Source organism: Canis lupus, chromosome 3, assembly GCF_011100685.1.
Source record: "Canis lupus familiaris isolate Mischka breed German Shepherd chromosome 3, alternate assembly UU_Cfam_GSD_1.0, whole genome shotgun sequence".
NCBI lineage: Eukaryota > Metazoa > Chordata > Mammalia > Carnivora > Canidae > Canis > Canis lupus.
In genome coordinates, this window is record NC_049224.1 from 71,830,562 (window position 1) to 71,858,359 (window position 27,798).

General features: G+C 49.8%; 1 protein-coding gene across 5 annotated transcripts in view; it reads right to left on the reverse strand.

The window, feature by feature from the left end:
* JAKMIP1 (janus kinase and microtubule interacting protein 1) overlaps positions 1-27,798 on the reverse strand; it is a 148,005-nt gene that overhangs the window by 57,777 nt on the left and 62,430 nt on the right. For 2 of the 5 annotated variants that reach the window (XM_038533413.1, XM_038533411.1), the window contains 7 exons: positions 25,688-25,953; positions 20,151-20,645; positions 7,221-7,430; positions 6,228-6,347; positions 3,426-3,572; positions 2,399-2,539; positions 161-220 (listed from right to left, as the gene is read on the reverse strand). In XM_038533413.1, the coding sequence (XP_038389341.1) occupies positions 161-220; positions 2,399-2,539; positions 3,426-3,572; positions 6,228-6,347; positions 7,221-7,430; positions 20,151-20,645; positions 25,688-25,816 (1,302 nt within the window). In that variant the 5' untranslated portion in view covers positions 25,817-25,953. Of the gene's footprint in view, positions 1-160; positions 221-2,398; positions 2,540-3,425; positions 3,573-6,227; positions 6,348-7,220; positions 7,431-20,150; positions 20,646-25,687; positions 25,954-27,349; positions 27,406-27,798 lie in introns of all 5 variants that reach the window. The other 3 variants (XM_038533412.1, XM_038533414.1, XM_038533415.1) reach the window with 3 other exon arrangements.

The following is a 27,798-nucleotide window of genomic DNA, read 5'->3' on the forward strand; positions in this document are numbered from 1 at the left end:
GACACTATGACAGCTTTCTCACCATCAGACATGCAGAGATGTGAATGTCTCTGCCTTGAGGGCTCCTACAGATTGCTCATGGTTCCCCGCTCCTGGGCCATCTGCCCTGCAGACCCTGGCAGGGCCATAGAGCGAGGCAGCTGTACCATTGTGGGCTTACCTTGGGGGGCTTCAGACTTTTCCCGCGATGTCTTTTGGAGCGCAACAGCCGTTCCCTCTCCTAGAAGGAGACACAATGTTACCCAGGGCAATATACACGTTTAATGCAATCCCTATCAAAATACCATGGACTTTCTTCAGAGAGTTAGAACAAATTATTTTAAGATTTGTGTGGAATCAGAAAAGACCCCGAATAGCCAGGGGAATTTTAAAAAAGAAAACCATATCTGGGGGCATCACAATGCCAGATTTCAGGTTGTACTACAAAGCTGTGGTCATCAAGACAGTGTGGTACTGGCAGAGAAACAGACACATAGATCAGTGGAACAGAATAGAGAACCCAGAAGTGGACCCTGAACTTTATGGTCAACTAATATTCGATAAAGGAGGAAAGACTATCCATTGGAAGAAAGACAGTCTCTTCAATAAATGGTGCTGGGAAAATTGGACATCCACATGCAGAAGAATGAAACTAGACCACTCTCTTTCACCATACACAAAGATAAACTCCTAGAAGGAGACACAAGCATTGACATTTGCAGCCAGCCTCATGTCATACCAACCAACACTACCTGGAGCATCAGGTCAGTCCAAGTTCTGAGCACTTGAGTGACAGCCACTTCCCCAAACTGCAAGCTACAGAGCCACCCTGTCTACTGAAGCCCTTAACAAGACTGGGACTATCTTGAAAAAATAATTGCCAATCCTGAAAGCCCCAGCCTGTCTGCTTTGGGAGCTGGAAGCTGTACAGCACTAGGCAGTGTCGACTAGTGATATCTGCACTGTCAATGACAGAGCCCAGAATGAAATAGCTTGTGGCTTTAAGCTCAGCCTGAGCTGAGACCAGATCCCAATGGGCCTCCTCCAGACCAGGTGATACACTTAATTTCTCTGACTTCAGGTTCCTCCTTTGTTCTATGGGGATAGAACCTATTATGCAGTGTGGCCCCAAGAAAGAAACAGGAGCCTGTGGCCACATAGTGGCTGCTGTCGGTAGCAATGGTGTCTGCAGAGCAGTAGAAGGAGTGGCAACCTTCTGCCCTAGGCAAAAGCAGGACATCTCTCCCTTCTAACCAAGCCCTGCTCTTCCCCTTGGCTGCCAGGAAACCCAGAGACAAATCTGGTGCTTGGTTATAGCCCATATGGTCCATCCATTTGTCCCTCCTCATCTCAATGGATGTGGCTATCTTTATTTCCTCTAGTCTCATTGGTTTATTACTCCTCTTTGAACTGTATCTTTATTTTATCGAAGGTGTGTTTTCATCTTATGCTGTATCAAGTCTTTGTGTAATGAAGAAAGATGAGTGGATGGATGAATGGATGGACAGACGGAAGAAAGGAGGGAAAATGGGAAGGTGGATGGATGGATGGATGGATGGACAGATGGATAGATGGACGGACAGATGCAAGAAAGGAAGAAGGGATGAAGGAGGATGGGAACATGGGAGTATGGGTGGATAAGAAGATGGATGAAAGGATAGGAGGGAGAATGGATTAGTGAGTAGAAGTAAGGAGGGAAGGAGTTAAAGAGAGAGGAAGATAGGCCAGCAAAGTGACCTTGATAATTATGGTCAAAGCTTTTTCTAGAATTTGATCACTGGCTTTTCTATTCTTGGAAGACCCATGAATGGAACCACCACATTCCCTCTTGGGCAATCAGATCACAGTTTGCTTCTGAGATCCAACTGCAGCTTACTACAAATGCTCCCTTACGGTGCCTAAGCTCCTTTCACCAACACCTAAGAACTCTCTGGATAGAATACTCCACCTACTAGGACATAGTCATCTCCCCTTAATCTTACACACACACACAGGCTAAGCCAGCTCTTCAAATTCTCATCCAATTATAAGGTTCGGGCTTTCAAGTCCATGGTCTGCAACAACAGAGCTAAAAACAAAAACAAAAACAAAAAAGACCCAGACTTCTCAGGGACAAATTGTGCCCACTCTGCAGAGGCCAGAAGACTCATTCTCAAGTCTGCCTGATGCTGCCTTTTAATGACAGCAAATCGGGGAGAAGTTTCAAGAAAAAGAGTAGTCATGGCAACTGCTTCCAGGCACCCGTGGTGTCCTTTACATGAAGTCGAGGCTGCTTTCTGGAGGAACAAAGCAGAAGGTGCCCAGGACCAGCTCCATGAGACCCTGCCCGCTGCAGCAGCCACACCCTGGAGCCTCAACGCATTCCCGACATGCTGTCATTTGGCGCCACGTCCAGGGGTGTCGCCAAGCATGAACGTACCAGCGAGAGGTCATCAATGACGTGCTGCTGCTCCAGCACCTGCAGCCGCAGGAACTCGATCTCCTGCTCGTCCCTGGTCAGGCTGAGGTCATTCAAGGAAGTGTGCCGCTTCAGAGATGCCTGGGCCGACAGCTTTTCTTTCTGCAGCCAGAGGGAGAGAGCATCGCAGGGATGCCTGGCTGGCAGCTTCACCACAGGGCACGGGCTGTGAGCTCAGGGATATGGGATGGAAGGAGAGATGATGGCCACCCTGTCCCCAGACTGGAGGAAGCGACAGATATGGACCAGAAGCGAGCCTGGGGCAGGGCCAGGAGTGCCCACTGCTGACAGAAAGGGCTGGGCAGGCACGTGGCTGGGCAGGGAAGCTGGACAGGCAAGCAGGCCACCGGCAATCACGCGCCCTCACCAGGGCCTGCAAGGGGGTCCCGGGAGGAGGACACCACACCCCACAGAGCCTCAGGCTTGTCATCGTAAGTGGGGTGACCAACGCTGCCTTGCACAATCAACCTCAGCCTCTTCCACAGACCATCAAATACAAGACACCACCCTGACCACAAAGGTGAACCACTCTGTTGGAGCAAATGCAAATGCCTTATGCAAAGATGGCCACTGCTTTCACCTCCTGAGCTTGCACAAGAGCCAGGTATTCTGCGAGGCCTTTCTCTGGCACCACTCCATCCTCCAGATAACCCTGCAATGCTGATATTTCCATGCCCACTTTCTGGATGAGGGCACTGAGATGCAGAGGGAATGAGGGGTGTGTCTAAGGACAGGGGTGTGGCAGCCAGCAGGGTGGAGGTGCAGCCACAGCAGCGGGGTGCTGCCTGGCGTCCTCCCTCCAGGCACAGAGCCCAGAGCACTGTGGGTCTCAGAGAAGCAGGAGCAGTGGGGATGGGCTGAGACCCCTCACGAGCTTCCCAGGGGAGGCAGGGGCTGGGGGCAGAATGCGGACCGTGAGGGTCAGGGGCTGGAGAACCCCAGCCGGACACAAGAACACAAGGCTGGTCCCAGGTGGCCTGTGACTCACCATTTCCACATTTTCCCTTGTGAGGTTCTTAATTTTCTCCTCCATCCTCTGGATACTCTGCAGCAAATCCTCATTCTTCTTGTTCATTCGCTTGTTCTTCTCCACAAGGGGCTTCAGCTGGACCTCGGTCTCACGGGAGCGTTTCAGCTGTGATCAAAAAGATACAGGAGGCCGGTGGTTTTCAGACCCAGTGAACTGCTGATGTCACACATCCATTCTGGGCCTTCCTTGGGACTGGGGCTGCCATCATTGGGACCACATTTCCTGGGTGGTACAAACCCCCAAAAGATCCCACAGACACCTGACTCCCAAATACAGTGTCCTACATGAGGCTCAGAGGGCCCTGGGGAAGGCAAGAGGAGGAGGCTACAGTCGAACCGGGGAGACCCGCAGACCTGCCTCAGGGCACCCTGTCCTACAGGTGTGCACTCCCTTCACCTCTGGGCATAACCCCCAAAGGTCAGGAGTCACAAGCATGAAACTCAGTCCCCTGACCCAGCTGCTCCTGGCCACCATTCCTCTCCAAGTGCAGACCTAGCAGAAAACTGTCTTCTTCGGACGACAAGTGGGCACTGGACCCCCCTCTGTGCCAGACTCAGTGCTGGGGGTACAAAGATAAGTAGGATAGGCATTAGCCCTGGAGGTGCTCCCTGAGTCCTGACAACTGGTGGGGTGTCCAGGGAGCCCCTCTTGGGACTGGAGCTGAGTCAAAGGGATGGCACAACAGGATGCCCTTCCAACAGACAGAAGAACAGGGCAGAGGCAGTAAAAGAGGTACGAACGCAGTAAGACAAGTGCAGGCAGACATGGCAGGCAGGGAAACCACATGCTCAGAGGTTCAGAGTGGACAAGAACACAGCTTGTTCAGTATTCTCAGAAGGAACAGAGAATGCGGGGTGATGGGCGGAGGAAGGGGGGGCATGGTGGGGCCTGGTCTAGGGAGCTGGAGAGCTCTATCATTTAATTTCTACCCCTGGCCCTCGAGAGCTTCAAAGCAGGAGTGCTCTGTGGTCCCGTTTGCCTTCTAGAACAAACTGCAGGAAGCCCCGCCAGGCTTGTTCAACCCTCAGCACAACCCAAGGAGGGAGCCCCATCCCCATTTCATAGACAAAGAAACTGACCACAAAGAGGCGGGGCGCTGTGCTGGGGGTTGGGCGGGGGGGCGGGGGGGCATGCAGAAAGTGCTGGTACTATGACTCAAACATAGGGACTGACCACAGATCCCGGATTTTGGTGACCAGGCTGTAAAGTTAAGATAAAATAATCGGGTGGCATCCATTCAAATATAAAATGGACCTTTGACCCATACGTTCTACTTCTGGAACTCTACCCCACAAAAATAAAGGGTCAGGTGATAAAGATGGAAATGTATCTTCTGGGTGGCATGTTTGTAACTGCAAAGGAACCCGAACATGTTTGTACAAGCATTAAAACCATGTAAGAACCACCTCAAACCGCTAAGAGTGGTTATTTCATGATTTTAAGAGCAAGATTTCAAGACCTGCTTAATTCAAGATTTTAAGACCCACTGGCTAGCAGGTCAATTTTTGCTTTAAATACTTCAGTGTACTCGGAATTGTTTCCAGCAAGCTACATGTATTTCTAATCTTATTAGTAAGCTATTATATAGCACATGAGGGACTTTTTTTTCAGCTACTGAATATTTAAATGTAAAGTGTATATCTAATATTAGATGTACAGTCTGATTGAAGCCATTTACAAATATCCCCCTAAAAATACTTGAAGGAAATAGATTTATTTAATCCTATTAAAACTGAAAAGGTGAAGGGATCCCTGGGTGGCGCAGCGGTTTGGCGCCTGCCTTTGGCCCAGGGCGCAATCCGGGAGACCCTGGATCGAATCCCACGTTGGGCTCCCGGTGCATGGAGCCTGCTTCTCCCTCTGCCTGTGTCTCTGCCTCTCTCTCTCTGTGTGACTATCATAAATAAATAAAAAAAAAATTAAAAAAAAAAAACTGAAAAGGTGACACTCAGTAACACTGTTGATCTCCTGTGTTTTTCAAATATGAGAGAGGCATTTACTTTCCTAATAAAATTTAGAATCAACAGGAATATGATGAGGTGTTTGTCAAGAAGTTTAGGTACTGGCTCCCATTACATAAAAATTCATTTAGCTCTTTATCTGGCAAATTTACACATATTCAAGAAACCTCTCTTTTTACTATAGGTTTACTTTTTTAACCTAAAGTACCTGTTCATTATCTTTAAAATTAGAAATACATCAACTTTTATGCAAAAGGAAGTTATCAGAGATGCAAAGAATAAAAATGATCCGTAATCACACTACGTAAAGCAACGTCCCATGTCCAGCACGATGACAATGTATCTTTGCTCTGTAAACTGCTTGTCAATTAATTTACTGCGAGCCAATTTCCATGGCAAGTAAATAGGATCTTTTTTGTCATTCTTAATGGTGGCACACATTGTACTGCATAAGTGGCCCATAACTATGTTGCCCAATACTTGAATGTTGAACAATTGGGCTTTTGTTTCATTTTGGGTCAGTTTTGGTCGCTCGCATAAACAACACTGCAGTGAACATCCTCTCCACACACCCCACATCTCTGCCTGTTTGCTCAGGGCAAATTCCTATAGAAACACAGGGCAGGAGCAGCTTTCCTCACTGAGCGTGTATCAGATTTTTAACCAGAAATTAATGAGAAAAAAGTGAAGAAAACCAGAAGGCCTCCACACTAGCTATGTGCTCAAGGTGGGCTTTGCAGCCCTGGGGCAGCTTTCTCACACCCTATAAGGCACCATCTGCCTCTTGGCGGCTGATTACCAGTTCATTCCTCTCATCTGCCAGGAGGGTATTTCTGTCCTCCAGCTTCCGTATCACCGAGTTCAGCTCAGCAATTTTTAGCTGGAATCGCCGCACATCTCGCTCGTCCATATGTTGATCCTAAAAAAAAGGCAAGATACAAATGTGCTTTGAAGAAGCTTAAATGACTCCAAGCACTCCCAGAAAACCCACAGGACATGACAGCAAGCTCCTCATCGGGAGGCCCGACACCACACGGGGTTCCCTGAAGTTCAGCCACATAGATGACACCCCAGGCCATGACAGGGACTTGTGGGAAGACTTCACCTCCAAGTGACAAGACTTCAAGACCCTCCAATGGCTCCTGAACAGCCAAATGTAGTCTCTGGGGACCTTCATGTCTGAACCCTTGCCCACTGTGCCTCTCTTACAAAGGCACATCATGGATGTGCTAGGACATTCTTCAAGACCCACTGGGCCCAATCTTGCTGGCCACTGAAATGCCAGCACCTCATACTGATGTCTGAACAGAGCATACACGACAGACTTTCAACCCTTTGGTGAATGAGTGAATGTATGAATGAATGAGTACATGCTGCTTCAGCCTCGACTGTGCAGGTTAAGCACCAAGCTGTTGCCCCCAAAGCCCCTTCCAGCTGGCTAGGCCCCTATCCATTTTGCAGGACCCTGACTTCAAGACTGGGCCCCTTTCCTCACTCCTACTGCACACCTGGCACTGTCTTCATTTCTTTCTTGTCCACTGAGCTCAAGACCACTGGAGGCAAAAGCAGCCAGATGCTCACCTCTTATCCCCAGGCCTAACACCAGGCCTTGCACATAGGGAATGCCAGCCAGTTTGGGGAGGGATGGACAGATGGATGGATGGAAGGCAGGGAGGGTGAGAGGAGGCAGGCAGGCAAGGTGACCAGAAGGATGACCAATAGATAGAAAAAAGAACAGGTGGTGGTCAGCCATGAGACTCGGGTGGCTTGCACCTGCCACCGTCCCCCTCACCTGGACGCCCATGAGCTCAGCCATGTCCCCTATCCCGGGGGGGAGCTCTCTTTTTGGGCTGCTGTGGTACCGTTCTGCCTCCTTGACCTGAACCAACTGCTCATCCAAAGCTTCCTTCTGAAGGAGTAGCTTCTGGGTCTGACCAGTCTGTACACCAAGTTCCTTCTCCAAGGCCAGAATCACACGGTCTTTCCCTCTAATCTCGTCCATCTGCAAAAGAGAAAGAAAAAGCAATCAATCTAGGGGTTCGCAACCAGGAAGATCTCTCCCTCGTTGGCCTGAGGCCCAGGAAAAAGGTGAAGCAGGACCACAGACCTGGGTCAGCTGAGCCCAGAAAACTCGGGACAGAGGGAGACCACAGAGCACAGCCCAGGTCCTGCTGCCCTGAGCACAGAGGAGCAGCAAAGTTATGGGTTCAATGACTTATATGGCCAACTAGACACTTACTGGTGAGATATATCTATGCTCACGTCTCTCTCACCTGAATGAAAGGAAATAAAACCCTGACCTCCAGGCACCCCCAGCCGCCTCACCTCTACAGCTGAGCTCCTTCACAGAATTGGTGAGTCTCATCTCCTACTCACTCCCCAAGCCTCTCCTGTCTGGTCACAGCCCCTACTTCTCCACCAAAATAGCTCTTGCTAAGATTTTCAATGCTCCCTGGGACCCCAAACCCACAGGACAACTTTTTTTCTGTCCTCCATCCTCCTCACCAGCATCTGACCCTGCCACCCACTCCCTGGCCCGTGAGCCTCTCCCACCCCTCCAACCCTCCGCAGTGACTTCTTGGTTTCTATCTTACTGACTCACCTTGCTCTGGCCACCATTAAAGTCTGGAGTTTCCAAGGCTTTGCCCTTTCCCAAGTCGTACCCTTGTCCCAGGCAGCCATGTCCTCACCCATGACATTAACTTCCCCATACACAGCTGACACCCCAACCTATTCCCCAGGTCCTGACTTATCTTGGAGCACCAGAATCATAGAACAGGTTACTTGATGTCTCTGCTGGAGTCTCTACAGGACCTTAGCCTCTCTACATGCAAACCTCAAAGTCGTCCCCAGTTTGCCCAGCATTCCCTAGAGGAAACCAAGCAGAAAGAAGCTTACGGAAGAGCAAGCTTTGGCCCTAGGCCATATGCTTCATCTGATTCCAGACACAAAGCCAACAGCTGGGAAACTGCCTCAGTAAGGGTGCTGTCCTGGGGTGTCACCCCCCCACCCCCCAAATCCATGTCCTTCCTAGAAGCTGAGAATATAATGTCATTTGGAAAAGTGTTGCTGATATAATCAGTAGGAGGAGGTCACACAGGAGCAGGGTGGCCCTCCTGACAGCGTCCTTAGAAGAGAGGAAGAGAGACACCTGGGTGTTTCAGTGGTTGGGCTTCTGCCTTCAGCTCAGGGCATGATCCCGGGGTCACGGGATCAAGTCCTGCATCGGGCTCCCTGCAGGGAGTGTGCTTCTCCCTCTGCCTGTGTCTCTGCCTCTCTCTCTGTGTGTCTCTCATGAATAAATAAATAAAATATTTTTAAAAAGGAAGAAGAAGGAGGAGGAGGAGAAGATGACGACGACGCAGAAGAAGAGAGGAAGAGTAGCATGGACACACAGAGAGAAGGCTGGGTGGCGGTGGAGGGCAGACGCTGCAGGGAAGAACCCAGGAGCTCAGGAATGTCGTGGACTGCCTACAGCCATGAGCGCCCAGAAGGAGCAAGCACGGCTCCTCCCTAAACTCCTCCCCATGCGCCTCCAGACTGACCCCTGGATCTCAGACCTCCCACCTCCAAAACTATAAGCCAATGAATTCCTGATTGCTTTAGCCACCCAGTCTGTGGTCCTTCATTACAGCAGCCCTGGGAAACTGAGGCAGGCTTTAAAAGGGGAATGCCCCCCAACACTGAGGTTTTGTTAATGGACAAAGACTACAAGAGCTTCGGCTACGGTGATTCCTCTATCATCTCGGGATTTAGAAATAAATGCGGTCTGATCTAAGGCACACAGCCAGCTCTGAAAAGAACACCAGTGCTTTACTAAGGGTGGTTTCGACACAATCCCCTATGGATAAAGCCCTTAGGATGGAATATCTGCGGTGTTATTTAATACGTATCTGGGAGGGCCCCCCACGCACGGGCCGGTGTGGAAGCAGCGCAACACAATACTGCCTTGATCAGCCAACCAAAAAGTGATAGCCAGTTGAGATCAACAACTTTGCAGAGTGGAGAAAGCGCAGCGTCTGGGACAAGACGTTAGGATGGGCACACGGCTCCCACAGGCAAGCTGTGTGACCTCGGCCAAGCCACATAACTGCTCTACACCTCAGCCTCTTCACATAGAAAAGGGGCCATAGGAATAGCCACCCAAAAGGGGAGCAGAGACAAGCAGGCTGGTGGGGAACCAGGCCACCAGGCCCAGGCCACCTGCCTTAGAGCCTTGACCCTACTGCTTCCCGGCTCCATCACCTCAGTCGTGTTCCCTGATTTCCTCCTGCACCTCTGTGTTCTCACCTGTGAAATGGGATAAGAACAGCACACGACTGGGCTGCCTGGGGGACTCAGTGGTTGAGCATCTGCCTTCAGCTCAGGGCGTGATCATGGGGTCCTGGGATCAAGTCCTGCATCAGGCTCCCTGCGGGGAGCCTGCTTATCCCTCTGCCTGTGTCTCTGCCTCTCTCTGTGTGTCTCTCTCATAAATAAACAAAATGTTAAAAAAAAAAAAAAAAAAGAAAGAAAGAAACAGCACATGACGAATAGGGAGGGATACTTTGCAAATGAAACGTGCTCACATGCAGAAAGCACCCGGCATGGAGCAGACATTCAGCAGACGCTAGCTCTAGTGAAAGTTGTCCAGCGGCACATAGTAGGTCTCCACAAACAGTAGTACCTGTCCTTCCTGGACTGTCTCCTTTGGGTATTTGGATATTGTGGAAATAAATGAATACAGTAGATGTTTGAATTGTGGTCCTTCAAAAGACATGCCCATCTCCTCACTTTGGATTCCTGGGACCATGACCTCATTTGGGAAGGGGGTCTTTGCAGACGTAGTTAGGTTAAAGATAGTAAAATGATAGTATTAGGGCCCACCTCATTTTAACTGGGGTGGGCCCTAAGAATAATAAATAATATAATTATATAAATATATTATTTATATTACATTAATACAATTATATTAATACATATTATATTTATTATTATTAAAGCTGACTGTGATCTGTACCTCTTCCTGTGACTCGGACACCTCGAGCCCACACACACCGCCACGGCGAGCAATGGTGGTCAGAGCCCCCCGCCCTGGCAGCAGACCAAAGTGGGCTCAAAAGCCTCCCCTCCCCCATACACTGTGTGACGTCCCGGTGCACAGGCAGGGCCACCTGTCAGACCCAGCCTCAGCCTTCTGTAAGGTGGGGACCCGGAGACCTCTCTAGAACCTACTCGGTCCAGTTGTGGAGATTTAGATTGCAGGGCAGAGCCTGGCATATGACAAGCTGCGACCAACACTGACTGCCACCACTCATCTGAGTTAGCTCCTGGTGAACATACGGCTATCTTGTTTAAGCAGCAGACCATTAAAAACTAATCAAAAAATTAGATTATAGAAAGGAGAAATGGTACCAATCCACCCCAAATACCAGGAGGTTTTCATGCAAAATCCTACAGTTCTGGAAAATTCTCTGAGTCACCTTTGAGAGTAAAACGTGTGCTGCCCACCTCCACATCCCCAGCCCGGTGTGACCATCTCCCGGGCCAGCCCAGGGCCAGCCAGGTGGGGCTCCTGAAGCACCTGCCGATGTGCCCGAGGCTCCCCCTGGTGGCGATCCACCAGCAGCTCCCCACCTCAGCCGAACCCCCTCTGAAGGTCTCCCTCCCCCCAGTAGGGAAGAATCAAAAAAAAAAAAAAAAAAAAGAATCCTTGAGGATGCAAAAGACTTGTTGCCACTGCCGATGCCAGTCCAGAAGCAGTAAGAAGTATGTGAAAGGAGTTCATTAATTAAACCACTCACCTGCTTTCATTAATGCAACAAATACTGAGCCCGGTGCCATCAATGGGTACTGGGAAGCCTCTATGAGCAAAACAGACCTGCGTCCCTGCCCTCAGAGCTTCCATTCTAGAGGGGGAGGTAGCCAATAAACATAATAAACAAATCAACCTGCAGTAGATCAGAGAGAGTGCTCAGTGCCAGCAGAAAAAAATAAAGTGCAGGAATCAATAGTGCTGGGGGTGGAGGAGGCAGCGGTGTTGCACATTTACGTGTAGGGTCCCCCATAGCACCCAGGCCACATGCTTCTTGCTTTGCACTGGAGCCTAGAATTGGAGCCCCCACCATGCATTACACCAGCTCCTCCCACACAGAGCAGCAGCATTGCAAGCCAGACACTTCTGGAATCCCAAATTCTGCACCAAGATAAGTGCCAATTCTCCCACTTAGCCCAGGCAATGAGCAGAGAGAGGGCTTACACCCATCACTCTGGCAAAGGTTCCTAGGAAATAGTCCCCAGCAGCAGAGATGACATCCAGGAACAAATGGTCAATGCAGAATGTCTTCTGGAGTCGACCTTGACTAGGTTGTTCTAGTTCCCCAGCCGGCACCCTGAGGTCCCCTGAGGTCTTGCCAAGCTCACACAGCCAAGGTGCCTGCCCAACAAACTCCATTTGTTGACTTTGTGTCTGGCTCCCAGGCTGAGCTCTTCACCATCCTGCCCCCTGACCCCAGGACCCTGACGAGGCCACGAATCCCTCATGTCGAGAATCCCTGACCTGCAACACCTGCGTGTGAAACCATTCCTTCTCCCAGCTTCTGGTCTCAGGGTATGCTTTAGGAGAGGGGTGGGGCCGAAGCCATTGCAGCTCCCAGGGCAGGCCCTGATTGGCTCACACCAGCCACATGTCCTGCCCTCTGGCAGTAACTGGCCTGGATGGATACATGAGCCAGTCAGAGCCAACGGCCTGGAGGCAACACAGCTAGGACCCCCATCTCCTCATTAGGAGCCAAAATAGAGCCTTTCTCTGGGCTGTGCGTGTGAGGATGGGGGCCTAGCACTGTGGTGGCATCTCACCAGCCCAGTGCGAGCCCCCACAGGCTGAGAATGACGCAGCAGGAGGCAGGGCAGAGCCTGACAAACCAGGATCCCACTCCTTCAGCTACAACAGCTGACAGAGGACGGTTCAAGCTGGTTCGAGGCAGAATTTCTGCGACTTGCAACCGAAAGAGCCTGACCCAGAGTTAGGAGATGCACACCACCTGGGCGATGGCTGTTCCTTCCTTCTCGTGTGCCAGTGCGAGCTCAGTACTACATGTGAACTGACTGGCCATGCTCTCTCGAGGTCTTCCCAAGACCCTCACAGCAGATGGCATTTACCCCATCTTACAGCCAGGTGAGGCCCGGGCGACAGACACACCCAGGCTCCAGTTAGCAGCAGAGCCATGATGCAAACACAGGTCAGCCTCTGCAGAGCCCGCGCCATCCCATGTGCCCCACACCCAGCAGGACGTTCGTCCTGGTGAAAATCTTCCTGTGGCCCGCTCCCGACATGCTCACCAATGTGTGAGTAACTCTGTTAGCTCCACTTCACCCCAGGATTTGGGGAACAAGGAATGAAGCTGAGGCTGCTCCCCCCGTATCGGTTCTCACCCTCCTCCTTTGGTGTCTGTGGCCAGTGACTAGTAGGAGCGTTCACCCAAACTTCACATCCACCCTAAAAGTCAGAATGAGATCTTATTCGGAAACAGGGGGTGTCTCCACAGATGTGATGATGATGTAAGTGAAGACGAGGTCAGAGCAGATTAGGGTGGGCCCTGGATCTACTCCTGATGTCCCTGCCAGAAGGGGACCAGACACAGATGCACAGGGGAGTTGAAGGCCACATGGCAGCAGAGCCCGCGATGGCGCGGCCACAGCCCAGGAACACCAAGGATTCTGGGCCACCACCAGAAGCTGGAAGAGGTAAGAAGGGACGCTTCCTTGTAAGCTGCAGAGGGAGCATGGTCCCGCTGACCCCCGATTTCAGACTTCCAGCCATGAGAGAATAAATTCTCCACAACCGTGAGAGAATAAATTCTGGTTTGAAGCTACTGACCTTGCAGTAATTTGTTATGGAAGCCCTGGAAAACTAACAGAGGACCGGACTGGGATTTATTAGCAGCTGCTGTGCACTCAGTAAAAGGACATTTCCCAGGCTCCTTGCAACTAGGTGAGGCTGAGTAAGTGCTGGCCAAAGAGCTGGAAGGGGAAGTGTATGGAACTTCAGGGAAGACCACGTCCTTCTTCCTCTACCCTCCTACTGTCAACCCAGGATGATGATGTGAGGGCTGGCACTCCACGGGGATGAGGGGCCACGAGGACCAGAGCCACACCCAAAGCCCATTCTGAGGGCAAACCTAGGAGGTACGTGTATCCCTCACTATTCTGTGGAGCCCTGTGGCAGCCCTTTCCAGACTCTGTACATGAGAAATGTCCAGTTTTTAAACCCCAGTGTCCTGGAGGAGTTGTCTATTATGTGCAACCTGGCCAAAGCCTAACTGGTCTAGGAAGTGAGTCCAGAAACTAGTGTTACTGCCCCATGTGGACCATAACCGCCTTTTCTGGTTTGCCTCTCTTAAGGGGCATGTTGATGTGTGAGCAGGGCCCAAAGGCCTTCCTGCATTCCTAATCTGATCCAGCGGACAAAGAAATGAAGCACAGGCCACCCTCCAAACACATTGCCATGAGCAACGGCTTGCCTGAGGATTTACATTTTCCAAACTGGCAGATAACAGGAGAAATGGACACCTGATCTTGCCACTCAGTTCTCCAAGTGGCCCTTTTAAGAGAAAATCACACACACACCGAGGACACCTGAATTGAGGATACTCCTGTTTAGCGCTGAAACGGAAACCGGCACCAAATCCTTTGGTGAATTTTGAATCAAGCTCGAGCAGTCCCTGATGCAAATATTTGTTCCTTCCTCATTTTATTTGCCTTAAATATAAACTTCTCCTGCAAGAGAGGAATGTGAGTTCACAGGTCTCCTGTTATGGAAATGATAAGCTGGAGTCCGCTGTACTCTCATCACCCTGGGGCAGGTATGGGATTACTCCCATTTCGGAGGTGAGGCGCCACAGGCTCAGAGACAGTAAGCGACTCAATCGGGCTCACCCAGTGAGCAAGACTGGATTCACACCCAGAGCAGACTTTGTCCAGGGATGCCTGGATGGCTTAGCAGTTCAGCATCTGCCTTCGGCTCAGGGCGTGATCCCAGGGTCCTGGGATCGAGTCCTGCGTTGGGCTCCCCACAGGGAGCCTGCTTCTCCCTCTGCCTATGTCTCTACCTCTCTCTCTGTCTCTCTCATGAATAAAATCTGGGAGAAAAAAAAAAAGCATACTTTCTCCAAAGGCTTCCCTTCCCCTGACATGATAATGCCTCCTCCACACTCTACCCACACAGGAAGAGAAAAGGAGCTGGATATGACCTCTGAAGTCCCCTTCCCTGGACCGCCTTTCTGTTCCACAAAGTGAGATAGCAGGTAAAGAACCACTTCCTCCAATGAGTCTGTCTACAGAAACCCGACAGGGAGAACGGGACACGTTCCTGGGCACTAGCAACATCACCCGCTGCTCAGCCATCCGTCCTCCCAACCCCCACAGCCAGAGCCCTGGCCCTACGTCCTGCGGTGCAGGGCCCCGCGGAGGGCAGTTTTAAAACCACAGTGAGGGCATTTTGTGTTGTGCCTACCTGTGAGTGTCCATCAGGATATAAGACAGGATGCAAGCAAAATGCTTTCCATCATTATCCTGCCACCCGAGCCCTGCATGCATGTGTGCTACGATGAGGTCTGCCAGAGGACATCCTCCAGGGCAAGACACCCCCTTCTGAAATGTGTCATTGACTACAAGTCATCGGAAAGCAGCGTACCCTTTATAGCTGCATGTGCATGGGAAGTGCAATCATGCACTCCAAATTCAGGGGCAGGGGCCTGGGCACGGGCAGGGGGGTTCAATCGTGCCTGGATACTTCTGTGTGATGGGTACGGAAGGGTTTATTATCTCACCTATACTTTTTGCCAGAAACATTTCATAATTATTTTTACAGAGAGAGAACCGGAGGGAAAGAGAGAGAGACTCTCCAGCAGGCTCCACACCCAGCATGGAGCCCCACATGGGGCTCAATCTCACGACCCTGAGATCGTGACCTTAGCTGAAATCAAGAGGGGGATGCTTAACTGACTGAGTCACCCAGGTGCCCCAGAAACCTTTCATAATTTTAAAACTTTTATTAAAGGGAAGAAAATAAAGTCTCTAGTATTTAACAATGGCAGGTACAACTGTATTTTCATTTAATATTTTATTGGGAATTCATGTAACAAACATCACTATGGCTATTTTAAATTTACAATAAAAATGATCACACTGTGCTCCTACTTCCAGTGTCTTTCCCTCTGCATGCAATGGTCTCTCGTCATTTGACAAACTCCTATTCATCCTTCAAAACCCATGTCACTTCCTCTGTGAAATTACTCCTGGGTTCACATATCAGAGTCACCACTTGCTCTTTTTTGCTGCCTTCTGAGCTGGCCTGGTCCTACCACTGATCTCCTCACACTGTGATAATCTGTTCATACTTCATCACCTGGGTGACTGTCAGCTCTTTGCCGTCTAGGTTCACAACTTATTCTTTGCAGCTCTGGTGCCTAGGTTAGTGCTGGAACTCAGGCAAATAAATATTCAATGGAAGGAATGACAACTCTACTTTCTCCAGGGTCATCCTGATGGAGTATTTCATCATGGTGGGTGCTGTTTACACCCTCAATATTGCCCTCTTTCTTACTGCCAAACAGCTGTCCATTATATGAACATACCACATTTTATCCATTCCCCAACTGATGGACATTTAGGTTGCTTCCACTTTTTTACCATTACAAAGTGTTGCTGTGATCACATTTGCGACTTTATGTAAACATGTGTTTTCATTTCCCTTGGGTCTCCACCTGGGGGTGGAAGTGCTGGGGCAGCAGGTAAACTGTTATTTTAAGAAACTGCCAAATCATTTTCCGAAGTGCTCAGAGCATTTTATGATCCCAACAGCAGCGTCGGAGCATTCCCACATCTTCCCAAGTATCTGTTATTGTCTGTTGTTTTTGTTTTGGTTTTTTAATTACAGCCATTCTAGTGGATAGATAGATACTAGCAGTATCTAGTTATGATTTGTGTTTCCCTGATGATCAGTGGGGTTGGGCATCTTTTCATACACTTATCTGTCATTTAAGTACATCTTTTCTCTTTCAAAATATCCTTTTGAATCTTTGCCCATTTTAATTATTTTTCTTATTGCTTCAAAGTTGTTTTTATAATCCAATAGAAGTTGTCAGTGATACATGTGTTGAAAATATCTTCTGATCTGTGCTGTATCTTGTCTTTTATTGATGCCTTTGGATGAACAAAATTTATTTTTTAAATCTTTGGTGTACAACCTTCTCTGAATAGCGCATTTATATGAATAGTGTGCTTGTGTCTTGTCTGAGAAATATTTACCTACCCCAAGATCATGAAAATATCGCTCTGTGTTGTCCTAACTGCTTCAGTGTTCACTTTCTAACATCTAGGTCTATGGTCCGCCTTGAATTGATCTACAGATAGCATGATATGAGGATCACTATTCCTGTTTTATGTTGTTTTTCTTACAGACGTCTGACTACTTTCAACACTGTTTATTGAAAGACCATCCTTTCCTTACTGGACTGAAGTGTTATCTGTTTCCTAAACCAGGTAGCCACATGTGCATAGGTCTGGTTCCAGTGATTTACCCACAGATCCTTCAGCCTGTGTTGATAGTAAGCTTGGTTATATGGGAGTATGAGGTTTCTAGTTTTTGCTTGCCTTCAAGATTGTGACTTTAGGTCTTTTAATTTTTTATATCAAATTTAGGAATTACTTGCCAATGTCTACGAAAAAAAGTCTGCTGGGGTTATGATAGGGATTGTCCTGAATCTATAGATCAATTATGAAAGAAATGATATTGATACAAGGAAAATGGCTTCACCCTACATTAGAACTCCTTTATTTTTTTTCTCAGTCATGTCTTCTAGTTTTCAGGATGGAAATCTTATACAACTTCCATTAAACTTCATTCCTAGGTCATGGTGCTCTATTATAAATGGTCTTTTTTAAAGTTCTATTTTCCCATTATTCATTGCTAGTAAATAGAAGCACAGTTTATTTTTCATATTTTCTTTCCACATAGAGATTTTGATAAATTCACTTACTGATTCTAATAGTTTGTAGAATCTCTTGGATTTTCTCCAACACAATCATAACTATGAATACTTTTTCTTTAATCTTTAGAACTTTTCTTTTTATTGTCTTTTGTATTTGATGTCTTAGCCAGAGCAATGTTGAACAGATGTGGTGACAGTAGATATCTTATTCTGTCTTTGAATTAGGAAGTGTTCTATATTTTATCACTATATACATTGTTAATATTTTTTTTAATAGAACTCCTTACCAGATTCAGGAAATTCTACTCTATTCATAGTTTGCTGAGAGTTTATATTGTGAAGTTGAATTTTATGAAGTGCTTATTCTGTATAAAAATGATCATATGGGGTTTTTTTCTCCTTTATTCTATTACCAGTTAAATTACACTCACTGATTTCTGAATATTAAACCAATCTTTGTATTCCTAGAATAAACCCAACTTGGCCATAGCTTATCAGCCCTTCTAAATATTGTTGGATTGTATTTGTCAATATTTTATTTAGTACTCTGGTGGCTAGGTTTATAAAGGATACTTTAAACCTTTTCTTGTAGTATCACTGGTTTGGGGATCAGTTATGCTGGCTTCATAAAATGAATTCGAGTATGTTCCCAATTTCTCTTTTCTGGAAGAGTCTGTCATTAGTTTTATTTCTTCCTTAAATACTTAGAAGAATTTACCTGAGAAGCTTCTGGGCTTGACCTTTTCATCCTGGGAAAACTATTAATTACAGATTTAATTTCTTGAAGAGCCACAGGACTACTCACATTTTCTATTTCTTATAGTGTCCGTTTGGTTAAGTCATATTTGTTCAAGGAATCTGCCCACTTCACCCAAGTTTGAAGTTCACTGATATATGCTGTTCATAAAGTCCTTGTACTGTCTCTTTAACTTCTATAGGGCCTGTGGTAGTGCCCCTTTTATATTCCATATACTAAGGACTTGTCTCTTTGTCCCTTCATTGGTATTCCTCAGGAATTATCAGTTTACCTACTTTAATTAACTTTTGATGTGTTGATTTTCTTTACTGATTTATTTCAGTGATTCCTGCTCTTTAAGGACCTTCATTCTGCTTTCTCAGAGACTGATTTGCTGTTCTTTTTCTTTCTTCTTGGAATGGAAGCTCAGATTTTTTATTTTCACTGTTTCTTCCTTTTTGTCTAAAATCTGTTTTACTCTAAAGACTACATTTTAAATCTAAACAGTACATACAAGAAAATGTGTATGTCCCCTTGAAAAGAATGTTATCTGCAGCGCTAGAATACTGTATTGTTGGTTTAGGTCCAGTCAGTTCACTGTACTGTTTAAATTTTGCGTATCTTCGTTCATCTATTATCTCTGTGCTCTATCACTTGCTGAGACACAGTGCTACTTTCCAAATATAACTGTGGATTTGTTTCTCCTTTTAGTTTTGATGTTTTTCTTTTGCACGTTTTGAAGTTTTGTTATTAAGTGCCATTAAGAATTGACCCCTTTATAAAAAAAAAGAATTGACCCCTTTATTATTAAGAATGATCCCTCCTTTTCTTTAGTTTTACTCCTGGCCTTAAGATCTTTGACATGAATACAGATAGACCAGCTTTCCTTTGGTTCGTGTGTGGACATTGTACCTATTATTTCTTTCCTTATAATTTTCAGTCTAATCATGTCCTCATAATCAAGATGTGCCTCTTGTAAAATATCACTATTGTTGCTGTCGACGCTACTCTGAGCAGCTTAGCTTACTTGCCTTTTCAACCTTCTGAAGTGTACAGGTTCAAAGTCCGACAGTTGTCCCAAGGGGCAGACTGGTGATGTGCCTGTTGCAGCCCCTCTGTCTGGCCGGCTGTTTCCTAAGTATGGTATGGCTCTGGGAGAGTTCATTCTGCCTTTTTGCCCGGCCTTACTTGGCCTCCCTCATCACCCCAGAACTCCATGAATATTTTAGGGTAAAAACTGAACCATTGTGTGGGATCCTCCAGTCTCCTATTTGTCATGCTGACCCTGAAAGATGGCAAAAAGCCCTGATCACCTCACTCAGCCCTGCCTGAGTCTCTTTGTTGGGGGAAGCCCAATCCCTAGCCCACACCCAGGATGAGCAAATGCCCCCAAGGGAAGAAAGTGGCTAGTAACTGTCAGTTCATCTGAACAGGCTCTCTCCTCCCTTTGAAATTTTAACTATTCTAGACCTCAGAACTCCATAGCTCTCCAGTCCTTAAACATAGGTTTGCAATTTATGGTTTTCCCCGGTTGTTGCAACAGAATGGCTGGCCTGTCCCTATAAACTCATCTTACCTGGAGGTATAAATGTGCTCTGGTTTATTAATTAAATGAATAAATAAAGGCCCAGCACTTCACTAAGCTTTCACGGTCCTTTCTTCCAATACCCCTGCCCCTTATCTATTAACCTCATCTTACAGGTGAGGAACTTATGCATCTAAGCTGTTCCACGCAGTACCAAGGATCCCACACCTAGCAAGAAGAGTTCTAAGCACCCAAAGCCTCTTTGCCACCACGAGAATGGGCAGGGACTTTGCTAGAAGCCCAGCGTCTAGAACCACGTCCTTGCTCACTACACAGTGGGTCCTCAGAACTCTGTTTACTGCACACCTATGGAAAGGAAAGGATACATGCAAGCGGGGGAGGAAAGAATGCATGGAGGACAGGATGCACGTGGGCGGGAAGAAAAAGGTGCATGCACGCCAGCTGGGAAGGGGTGCAGGCAGCACGTACCAGCCTGCGGATGTCCCGCTCGCACTCGCGCTTGATGCGGTGCACCTCGTCCTGGTGCGCCTGGTAGGCAGCGCGAAGATCCGCCGCCTTGGTCTTGTCAGCCTGCATGCAGTTGCTGAGCGCCTCCTCTGCCTGTTTGCGCGCAGCCTTGAGCTCCAGGATTTCCTGTTGCAGCCGCAGGCGCTCGCCGTCAAAGGTCCTGCGCGCCTCCTCTCGCGCCTCGGCCAGCAGCGCGGTCTTGACCTTGTCGGCCGCGCCGTCCCGCAGCACATTGAGCGTGGCCTGCAGCCGCTGCAGCTCGCCCTCCTTGATCTTGGCCGTGCGCGCAGCCTCCTGCTCGTGCTGCCGGATGAGCACCTCGCGCAGCGCCTGCAGCTCCTTGGTCTTCTCCTCGTGCAGCTTGGCCCTGAGCTCCGAGATGTAGGCCGTGTGCCGCCGCTGCTCCTGCTCACGCTCCAGCTTGGCCTCCTGCAGCCGCTCCCGCAGTTTGCCTACCTGCGGCGCGAGCCACGGGAGAGGTGGTCAGGGTTAGAGCTGGGGGAGCCAGCCAGACCCAGCCACCACCTCCCCATGCCCCTTGGTGCTGGAAGGCCCCTGAGACCCTCCCCGGGCCCCCACGCCCCAATATCCTGCCACCCCCACTGTCCTGACTCTCATCCATCCCACCTACTGTTTTACTTCCTACTATATTTCCTACTATTTTCTTGAGAATTTCTCTAGAGGTGGAAAAACATCTGAAGATGCTGGAGAGGGCAGTCAAGCCTTTGACATCTCTTCCAATTTGGAGCTTTACAAGAAAGGACAATTTCTCAGTGATAAAACACAAGACACACAGGCAGAAATCATCTCTCACCAAAGATGAGCATATTTCACGCCAGAAATACCTTTCCAGTGCCCAGGCGTCGGATTGTGGGCTTAGGAAAGATGGAGGTAGAGAGAGGCAACCACTCTCATTGAGCTGCCCCCTCACAGGCTGGGGGCTCCAACAGATCCCCCACATTAACTCCTAGGAGCCTTGAGACCGAGATAACGGTTTTGAGGTTGATAGCAACAGCTTAGAGATGCATCCATGACCTGCCTCGGGGTGGGGGAAGGACCTGCTAGAGGACAGAACCAGGCTCACCCCCCAGGCACCTGGCCCCAAATCCTGGCTCCTCAGGTGCCAGGCTGCCAACCCCACCTGAGCATATTTTTCTAATCAACAAAATTTAAAACATGACTTATAACATGTGCCAAGGGGATATTTTCTTAAAACACTCCAAAATGCATATTCGATCTTTGCAAGTATCACACAAAACACACACACACACACTCACACACACACACATACAGCAGGAACCCTTTGCAATCCATTAACTCTCTAAATCATACCAGTCTCCAAAGAATGGAAACCAATTGTATCTCAGGGAAGATAAGTGCTTCCGTGGAAGGTGGCAACAGTTTTCCCATACCGTGCTGTTGACGGTATACTGATGTGTTGAAATTAATTTCAGGTAAGGAATTTTACAACGTCCCTGGCTATTGATCAACCCTTATTTACAGCAGCGGAGAAAGAAGCAAAAGCAGCCCAGGCAAAGACAGAAGAATAGCACCTCCTTGCATCAAATACTTGCAACCACAGAAATAAAATGGGGAACCTTTGGTCCTGGACCCACCCCTCTCCCAGGGGTGGAACTGGGAGTCTTTTCCTAATGGACTGAATGCCAAGGAGCTAGAATTTTAAATATTTAACATGAGTGTCCTTGCAAGGGACTAAATGCTTTTAGCATTGCCTTTTCTAGGAGGCTACACTGTCCTGATTTCCCAGGCTACTGCTGACAGGGATCAGAGTCAGAAGAAGGAGACTGGTCACATCCCCAGCCTGCACTGACGGGTGATACTGAGCCTCAAGACAGTTAATGTTAGGTGTCAACTTGGCAGGGTCAGGGTATCAGGCCATTTGGCCAAACACCAGTGTAAGATGTTGCTGTGAAGGCATTTTTTTTTTTTTGGGTTGGGGGGAGGGGGTGATGTGATTCACTATTTAAGTCAGGAGAACTTGAGTAAAGGAGGTGACGCTTCATAATATGGGTGGGCCTCACCCAATCAGCTGACGGCCTCCAAAAAAAGCCGAGCTCCCGGATGAGAAAGGAATTCAGTCTCCAGACTGCTTCAGATTCTAGGCCACAACATCAGCTCTTGCTGAAATTTCCAGCTGCCTGCTCTGGAAGTTCAGATTTGTCAGCCTCTGTGATCATGTGAGCCAACTTCTTAAAAAAATATGTCTCCCTCTCCCTCCCCACCCACATACGCACGCACACATTTCCTACCGGTTCTGTGCTTCCCTGAAAAAAAACCTGGACTATGCACTCTGAAACAGAACAGCTGCCCGTGAGGACTCAGGTGGAGGAAAACCAAAAGTGGATGAGTGGGTAAAGGGAAGTTTTCTCACAGGTTGACAAGGAAGAAAGAATGTGGAAGGGAGCGGAGGTGTGTGCAGGGCAGCCTGGGAGAGGTCGGGCCTGCTGAGACAGGCCAGGCCACACCGGTGTACAGGGCAGGGATGCTGACAGAAAAGATGGGATCAAGGGACAAAGCCCTCCTGGGTCCCACCAGCTCTGCCCTGAGGAGCCAAGGGCTGAGCCCAGGGGCCACGACCCAAGTGTAGCAGAGCAAGGCTGGCTTGGCCTGGTGTGGACAGAGCACCTGCTCCTTACTCCACTGAACTAAGCAAGTCTAAAAAGCTGCTCGCACTTCACCTGCCAGATGCCTCCGAGCTACTCCCCAGGTCCAGAGGCAGGAGACAGGAGCCCATGCCAGCTGCTCCTCAGCACTGGGCTTCAGATGAGGCAAGAGCAAAGTGACTGGGAGGGACCGCGCCCAGCTGGAGGTGGGGAGGGCGGCCAACGCAGGGAACATCTGAGCCAGCGCCACCTGCAGCTCCAGCTGGATGGGGGAAATCGGCCTCCCCTTGTCTCCTTCCACCCCGCTCCTCATCTGATCTATCAGCACTGGCTCCCCATGTCCAGGCCTGGCCGCTTGTCTCACTCCCTGCCACCATCCTGATCCTGCCACCAGACTGGCAGCCATCCCCCAACCAATAATGTCCTAGCTTTGCCCCTGCCCACCCCAGACCCAGGTCTCGGCAAGTCAGGGACTGTGCCCCACGGGCCATGGCACCCTCATGGGTGTTTCTGGACACTTGGAACGGTGTAAAAACCATTCCCTTGCTCACTAGCCAACAAGAGCCTTAGGAGTTGGCTCCAAACAGCCTCTGCAAAGCCTTCCCAGGCCCTCTTGCCCCTGCACTGTGTCCTAACATTTCCCATACAACATGAAGCAATGGCACATGGGTTGTTGAATAAATGAATCAAGAGATACATTCAGCACCTGCCTTCAACCTACAGTTCAACAGGGATCCTCTGGGAAAACGATGGCACTTTAACTGTGGCATCAGCAATAATTTTATGTGATCACATAAAAATGTCATTTAAAGGCAACTATAAAGTTTATATCTATGTTTTTCCTGCCAGCCCGTAAGCATATTGCTGAATTCTCTGAGAACAGAAGGTCCCCCAGCAGTGACACACGGAAAGCCCTCCCGAGGGGCCACAGGTGTGGCTGGGCTGAGACATCAAGCAGCCAGGGCGTGCCCTGTAGGGAGGCAGCCTGGTGACTGGGAAGCACAGTCCCCGCAGGCCTGGCTCCCAACCCAGTGCCACCACCTACACCTGTGCTGACCCACCGTTAGGGGCTGAGGTGTGTCCCCAAAATCCCCATGTGGAGGTCCCAACCCACAGGACCTAAGAATGTGACTGTATTTGGAGATAAAATCTTAAAAGATGTAATTAAGTCACATGAGGTCACCTGTGTAAGCCCTGATCCATGATGACCGGTGTCCTTAAGAGATCAGGACACAGACACATAGGGAGACGGCCCTGTGAGGACAACAGGCAGAAGATGGGCATCTACACGCCCAGGAGGGAGGCCCCAGAAGAAACCAACCTGCCCACATCTTCATCCACCACTTCCAACCTCCAGAATAAATTTCTTGTTGTTTAAGCCACCAAGTCTGTGGTGCTTTGTGATAGTGGCCCCAGCGAGCTAGCACACCTGGGCAAGTCACCTCTCCTCTCTGACCTTCAGAGTGCTCACCCATAAACTGGAGAAAGCCACCTCTGACTTCACAGGGGTCACTGCCAGGGTCAGGAGGCTCTCTAAGGCACCTGGTGTATTATGCCTGCATACTAGACGCATAATAAATGCTAGCTAACTGTCGAGTGACTGTGTGTGACAGGCAGTGCGTGTGTGTGACTGTCTCCTTCAAACAACCCAGGGAGACAGGCACATCAGAGGACCTCATTTAACAAACGGGAAAATTGAGGCACGGGGTGGTTACATGGCTTGCCCGGAGACCTCAAAGTGAGTGAGGTGGTGGAGGTGGGATGGAGCCCCAGCAGCATGACCCTGGCCTTATGGCTTCCCCAAAACCATGGGGCTGTTGCTACTTCTGAATGGGATCTCTAGCCCCAAGGGATGCCAGCAGGGGAGTCCCTCCTGAGCCACACAATGCATGGACAGGCTGGCACCTCGGACAGCCATATTGGCAGAAGGTGACTGCCCCAGGTCTGGAGTCCTGAGTGTCTGGGGAAGTTGGGGGCATGTCTGTCCCCAAGCTCCAGGAGCCTGGCCTTCATCCCCCCAGGTTCTGGACTCTGCCTCTGCTCTCCATGGTGCTGACCTGAGCAGGGGGCTGGGAGCTGAACACAGCCTGGCCCCTCACTGCTGTGAAGCCCCAGCACTCAACAACACGGGAACCTATAGCAATTCCCCAGCAGTCCCTCTCGAGGTTCCAGATGCTGGAGGGTTCCAGATGCTCAGGGCCCAGGGATAACCTGCACAACCCCACCCAGCACAGGCTAGACCGTTGGCCATTGAGGCTGCCCAGGAGCAAGCTCCACCTCCTTCTCCTCTCCCATGGACACCACGATGCCCCACAGCTTGGCCTTCAAGCCACCCAAGTGACAACACCAATGGGTCTTTGTGTTGTATCTGTGACATTGAATCTTTAGGACTTTGACCAGTTAGGATTCCTCCACTGTGCCAGGCCGCCTATTGCAGCTGCACTTTGACTGGATGCTACAGTCTGCCTGGCACCCAACCAGGCGCTGCACTGACCTGCCCCAAAGCTCATTCTCACCCCCGAGAGAGCTCACCTGCCCCATCCCAGACCCAGACTCTGCTGAAGCTCTTTAGCAGCCTTGCCTCCTAACTCTCCCACCCACAGGCTCATCAGGTGGCACATCACAACCCCATGTTGCAAGTGAGGGAGGTTATGGCCTGGACAGTGGCATAGCTGCTCCGAGGTCACAGTGAGATGGGATGGGGCCAGGATCAGGACCCAGGTGGTCCCACCACTGCTGTTATAGCCATTTTACCAAGGGGCAAGTTGAGGCTCAGAGGTCAAGTGCCCACCCGCACCCCTAGCTTGGGAAGGCCCTCACCAGGAACCCTGCAGCACCCCCTCTATGGAGCCAGGGCGCCTGCACCCCTCCCACCTTGCTCTTTTCTTGCTGGAACTCGATCTGGATGCTCGTCAACTTGGCCCGGAGCTCCTCATTAGCCATTTGTACGGCATCAGCCTCCATCTCGGGCTTCTCGCCCTTGTTCCGGCTCTTTTTAGACATACTTCCTCTGGGGTTGAGACACTGAGATCCCGAGGTTCACGCCCACCGGCCAGCAGGTGCCGCTCCAGGCTCCGCCACGCTAACCAGTTGTGCAGGGCTTAGTTCGTCCTCTGCGTCAACCACCATCACTTGGGACCCTGGAGAAGAGGGAGGCCGGGTTAGGAGAGAGGGGGGGAGGGAGAGAGAGAGAGAGAGAGAGAGAGAGGCTGGCCTCATGGCCTGAGCACTCAAACACAACAGCAGCCAACGCTGCCTGAGGCCTTCCTGCCTGGGCCTGGCACCTGCTTGTCCCAGGGAGGCCCCACGATTCACAACACCGACCAAGCACCTCTCACTCACACTGGCTGCCACACAATCTCTCAGAGGCTCGTCAAGGTAGACAGTCTGGGCCCACCCCCCAGAGAAGCTGATCTGCATCCCTCATAAGCGCCCAGGTGATGCTCCCCAGCTGCCAGAGCTTGAGTAGTTCTGGTGTATCTCTGCCCTTCTCAAGAGGAGAACACACCCCCGAGCAACCTGTAGGCTGCCAGCTGCAGCTGTCAGCGAGCCCTGGTTCCCAAGGGTGCTTGTTTCAAAAGGCGGGTCCCTGGGTAGCCCAGAGCTCAGAGCATGAGGTGCGTGGTGGGACTGAGGAATCCAGATGCTCCATCGACACTCCCAGGTGAGTCTGGACTAGCATCTGAGGACTACACCCTGAAAAGTGTCCTTTTAGAATTCATAAAGTTTGGTGGTTCCCCCTACACGGCCCCCAGACTAGCACAGCACCGGTCACCCTGAGCCACTGGCTCTGTACCCAGTGGCGGTGCCTGTGGTCCCTCCAGGCCTCTATGTCTGCCTGGCCAGGCCCGAGCTGGCTCCCTGGTGGACAGGGGTGTCATGATGAGCTAACAGCCCCGCCAGCACTCACATTCCTCCTGGAGAGGCCTAGGCCTTCATTTGGGAGGGCTGCCCTCCCAGCCCATAACGTGGCAAAGCCCAAGTCCTTAAAATAAGGTCTGAAGTGACAGCTGGTACCACTGTGTCCTAGGTGTGACACCTAGATCACAGCTCATCAATCCATGCACCTGCCCTGCGAGGGGGGTGATGTTGCCCAGGGTTGCAGACGAAGGACTGAGGCCCAGAGAGGCTGAGTGCTAGCAATAGTCACACAGTCACGATGAGGCAACAACATTAAACCGGTCAAGCTCCACAGCCAGACTGGACGGGTGAGTCCAATCCCAGATGCCGAGGCCTGAGCCCTGTGTTAGCCTGACCCCAAGCTGCCCGGTCTCTGACAGCAGACCTAGAGTCCCCCAGGCCCCTTGCTCTGCCTTCTTGCTGTTTTCCATATGACAAACCGTGTATGTACTTATTTCTCGTCTGTTTCTCCTACACCAGGATGTGCACTCCAAGCAAGCAGGGCCTGGGTCTATATTCTCTGTGCCTGGCCTCAGAGCTCAGCATGCAGGAGGCACTCCAGCAGCATTTGTTGAATGAGAGAATGAATGAATCAGTGAATGAATGAATGAATGAACGAACAAATGAGTGAAGCACCTACTATGTGTCAGGTCCTGTGACAGGAGCTTGGGAGTGTATTGTCCTTGCAGCACCTGGAGAGGTAGGTACAGATATTAGGCCCATCTTAGAGATGAGAAAAAAATCCAGGCACAGAGAGTTTAGTATGCTACCTAAGGCCACAAAGCTGTTAAGTGGTGGCCCTGGGGTTAAATTGCCTTAGGAAAGAATGCACAGTGAAAAGAGAACTTTCCAGCACGGAGGAATGCCAGGATTTGCAGGTGGAACAGAAGGGATGAAATCAGCAAGGAATACCATAAACAAGAAGCCTGGAGATAGAGGGGAATAAGGAGAACCAGGAAGGCTAAGAGAAGAAGGAGTTCTAGGAGGTGGTGAGGATGGGGATGGGAAATTGGCCACCAAATTCAGGAATATGCAGCCAGTGGCCTCAGCAGGAGCTTCTTTGTGGGGTGGGAGTCGGGAGGCAG